At 42.9% G+C, this 4,760-nt stretch overlaps 1 protein-coding gene across 1 annotated transcript; it reads right to left on the reverse strand.

Moving 5' to 3' along the window:
• Window positions 1-5: 5 nt before the first annotated feature.
• On the reverse strand, window positions 6-3,798 carry LOC114033031 (filaggrin-2-like; the record flags this gene model as incomplete). The annotated part of the gene is made up of 2 exons (XM_027848481.1): window positions 3,647-3,798; window positions 6-1,715 (listed from the first exon to the last, which is right to left on the reverse strand). Coding segments are annotated over exons 1-2 (1,848 nt in total), but the record flags the coding sequence as incomplete, so codon positions are not given.
• Window positions 3,799-4,760: the final 962 nt, after the last annotated feature.

Consider the following 4,760-nt stretch of genomic DNA (forward strand, 5'->3'; position numbering starts at 1 on the left):
GACCCATACTGTCCATAGCTAGAGGATTGACCAGACCCTGACCCATGACCATAGCTAGAGGACTGACCTGAGCCTGACCCATGATGACCATAGCTGGAGGACTGACCTGACCCTATACCATGTCCATAGCTAGAGGACTGGCCTGAGCCTGACCCATGTCGGCCAGAGCTGGAGGATCGATGTGAACTGGAGTAATGTCTTGATCCTCCACAACTCTCTGAATGACCAGTGGAGCCAGACTCATGTTGTCCAGAGCTAGAGGACTGACCTGAGCCTGACCCGTGTCCATAGCTAGAGGACTGACCTAAGCCAGATCCATGTTGTCCGTAGCTAGAGGCCTGACCTGAGCCTGACTCATGCTGGCTGTGGCTGGAGGACTGACCTGAGCCAGATCCATGTTGTCCAGAGTTGGAAGACTGACCTGAGCCTGACCCATGTTGGCCATAGCTAGAGGACTGATGTGAACTGGAGTAACGTCCTGATGCTCCACAACTCCCTGATTGACCACTAGAGCCAGATTCATGTTGTCCATAGTTGGAAGACTGACCTGAGCCTGACCCATGTTGGCCATAGCTAGATGAATGACCTGAGCTTGACTCATGTTGTCCATAGCTGGTAGACTGACCTGACCCTGACCCATGTTGTCTATGGCTGGAGGACTGATTTGAACTTGAACCTTGTCCATGTCCTCCCCACCTTTCTGACTGACCACTGGAGCTAGACCCATGTTGTCTCTGCCAGGATGATTGACCTGAGCCAGACCCAAAGTTAGAAGATTGACCAGAGCCTGTCTCATATCGTCCATGACTGGAAGACTGGCCTGAACCACATCTACATTGCCCATGGCTAGAAGACTGTCCTGAGCCTGACTGTCCATAGTTGGAGTACTGCTCTGAGTCAGACCCATGTTGTCCATGGCCTGAGTACTGGCCTGAGCTTGACCCATGTTGTCCATAGCTAGAGGAATGACCAGTGTCAGGGTGGTGTTGCTCATAGGTAGGTAGCTGACCTGACCCATACTCAGACTGTTCATAGCTAGAGGATTGATGTGATCTGGAGCTATGTCCTTGTCCTCTGTCCTTCCCTCTTTCAGACCTCTCTTCTGGTACCTCAAATCCCCCTGACTGGCTATTGCTGAATCCATGTCTTTCCCATCTACCTGAGTTACCAGTGCCAGATTCATATTCTTCTCCTCCAGATATTCTGGAGGGGCTAATACTTAACTTATGTCTCCTTCCCCCCTGCTTGTTTGCTTTGAACCCATATTTCTCTTGGCTACTACTCTCTGAGTGGCTTGATCTTGATCTATGATAGCTCCTCCCTGAGCCTTCCCCATGCCCTGAATTATATGAGGAATCATTCCTTTCCCACCCAGTAGAGCTAGACCCATGCCTATGGCCCCTGTTCCTATGTGATTGCCCAGATTTGGATGACCCAAATCCCTCTCTTGAACTCCAGCTTGAATGACTGAAGTCTGACTCTTGGCCTGTTGACTCTTCCTGTTCCTCTGTTTCACTTTGTGCCTCCTGGAGATGGTGACCTTGGTGTTTCTGCCTTGACCCTGAAGCATGGCAGTATTCTCTGACGACGGATTTGTTGCAGGCCATGGTCAACTTGAAAACCATCAGTAGATACTCAGTAAAGTCCACTCTTCTGTCATGGTCCCGGTCCAGGATTTGCATGAAGACATCCACAGTATCAGGATTGTTGGGATTCTATGTAGGAACAAGGTACAAGGGATAGTTCGTGAGTCTGGTGTCCATTCCCCACTGATAAAGTTAAGGAAGATCGTCAAAATGTGTGTACTGGGAGGACCCCAGTGGAGAGAACTCCACTTGGGCTAATAATCTGACAAAGCTCACAGCTATTAGGTGAAAAAGATTGAGGGAATGAGAGTGTAGGTGTAAAGGGAGTGAAAGGAGATGAAAGGCAGCTGGTGTACTTGGGGTATGAAACGAGTCAAATATAAATAATGTGTCTAATGTAAATCAAGTATTTTGGGATCAGCTATCATTAGATGTGATAGCACTTAGCGCAATGCCTAGCACATAGTAAATGTTTACTGACTGACTAGGTGTAATTGACTTCCTGCTATTCACCCATCTTAATTTCTCCAGTTTGATTTTGGAGGTACTTTGTCTCTTTTGGGGTTAGAGTGCCTAAAATGGTATCGTTAAAGGTTTATTGTTTTCTTCAGGGGTTGTAATTTTTCCTGGGAAGATGAACAGACCTAATCGAGAATACATTCATATGAACTGGTTTTCAGATTGTCTTTCTCTAGACAGAAAGAACTTGGAAAAAGAGGAAAGCCCTGTGCCCCAGGAGCTGGGGTGGGTTCAGTGATGGGGATAGGTATCCCTGTGTCTAACAAGGGCAGAGAAAAATTAGAGGAAGACAACTGAAGGCAAATTTCATCTACTTATCCCGTTTGTTCAGGCACATAAGGAATCCTAGTGAATTAATTAATTTTTTTCAATTCAGTTTAACTTAACTTTCATTTTTTGACTGCCTACTTCATACAAGTATCGTCCAGTGGCTACAATACTGGAGTCATGAAGATTCGTACTCAAATCCTGTCTCTGATACTAGCTTTGTGACCATGAGCAACATGTTTATAATCATTGCTAGGGTTATAACAATAACATTATGATATATAAATACATATAACATATAAATAACATAAAACATAGCATTTACATATGTGCACTTACATATAAATGTCATAAAACATCATTTTACAACATAAAATGTACAAACACAATTGTTTAAAATAATTTCTAGGATTTATATAGCACTTTAAGGTTTACGCAGCATTTTACAAATATTAATTTATTTTGTTCTCACAGCAACTCTAGGAGGCAGGTGGTGTTATTATCCCCATTTTACAGATGAGGAAACTGAAGCTGGGGGAGATTAAGTGACTTGCCCAGGTCACACAGCTAGTGAATGTCTGAGGCTCGATCTGAACTCAGCTTTTCCTGACTCCAAGTCCAGTGTTCTATTCGTGGTGCTGTCTAGCTACCTAGCTTTTCTGAACCTCAGTCCACCTTACACTCATGAGTTTGATTTTTTGAACTTACGTATATGAAAGTAGGTGCTTAATAAATGCTTGTTTTCTTGACCTGAATCTCATCTTATTAGATTCTGCTCAGTGCTGCAGCCTGCCAAGACCTTACTGAGTCTTGACACCATCATCCAGTGTATTATCTTTCCACTTAGAAAAAAACTCAAGGCTGAATTGTCAAGAATTAAAGGAAACTGACCAGTGGTTAATAAAATATCCATAAACTTAAAGGTACTAACACCACAGAGAAAGGCACGATTATCATTCAGCCCTGTCCTGTGGCCACCTAGTTCTACATCTATAAACTAGGCATATGACAGCCTTGTCATGTGAGTGTTGTGAAGTTCAAAGGAAGTGATGCAGGGATATTATTATGCAAACTTGAAAGCATCACATACATGTTAGATATGGTCATTACTATGTCAAATCCCAGAACGTTTTCTGCTAGACTCCAAAGTGGGACACTGAGAATGTAAATCATTTTTGCCTGGTATTTACTAGGAAGAAATCTTTGGGCAAGACTAGCCTGGATATAAAACATGTGACTTCATGGGACCCCTGGATTTGACAGACAGCTCTTACTTTCAGAAGTGAACCCATCTCTTTTTCCAAAAGTTCCTTGAGTTCCTTTTTGCACATTGTGTCACATTCCTCATCCTGGCCACAATAATTGTAGAAGACGTCGATTACGGTGACAATGCTTCTTAAGAGCTGAGACATCTCGTAAGGTGAGGTGGACCTGAAGCAGGGAAAGAGACATTATTTTTTATTTATCATTAATCATTATTTTTATTTATCATTATTTTATAATGATATTTTTCTTCCTATATATCCTCAGTAATCATTATCAAGAAAAATAATCATGCATATATTTTATGGCTCTGATCTCTTTGACCCTTGAAGCCCTTTAATGGGGAAGGATGGGGTGGGGCCAATTCACCCCTTTTGCTATAATGAAACACTAGTTGAGAAGTTAAGCTACTTATCTCAGTTAGCCAGTAGAAACTAATCAGAAAGCCTTGATTCTCACTCCGGTAATAACGCAGAATAGGGATTTCAACTTTCACATGCTCTGCCTGGAGAAGGATTAAATGCCTTCCTGTGTCCTGAGCTCCCCCGTATCTTTAGTCTGCATTCACATATTGCAGTCTCTCATTCAATGCCTCAGTTCATCTCTATAGCCCAGGTTTAGCATTTAGTGCTTATTTTATTTGGATTTATATCGCATATTTCTAGCTAGAGGTAGCTAGGTGGTGCTGTGGTTAGTGTTAGGCCTGCCTGGAGGGAGGAAGGCTTGAGTTCAAATCCAACCTCATATACTTACTAGCCGTGTGACTCTAGGCAAGTCATGTAATCTCTGCCTGTCTCAGTTTCTTTTAGCTATAAAATGGTGGTGATAATAGCACCTACCTCACAGTTGTCCTACTCTCTTGTGAGGATCTAATGAGATATATTTGAAGGCTTCAGCTGCCTTTTGTCTCCTTTTGTTTCCCTAGTGCTTAGTATAGTGCCTGGCACATAGAAAATGATTAATCAATGTTTATTGATTGATTAATATTTGTAAAACTTTTAGCACATAATAAGCGTTTAATCTTTCCTTCCTCTTTTCCTCCTCCCTCCCTCCTTTCCTCCTTCCCTTCCTCCCTCCTTTCCTTCCTTCCTTCCTTCCTTCCTTCCTTCCTTCCTTCCTTCCTTC

Source organism: Vombatus ursinus, unplaced genomic scaffold, assembly GCF_900497805.2.
Source record: "Vombatus ursinus unplaced genomic scaffold, bare-nosed wombat genome assembly UNPS02006630.1, whole genome shotgun sequence".
NCBI classification, from domain to species: domain Eukaryota; kingdom Metazoa; phylum Chordata; class Mammalia; order Diprotodontia; family Vombatidae; genus Vombatus; species Vombatus ursinus.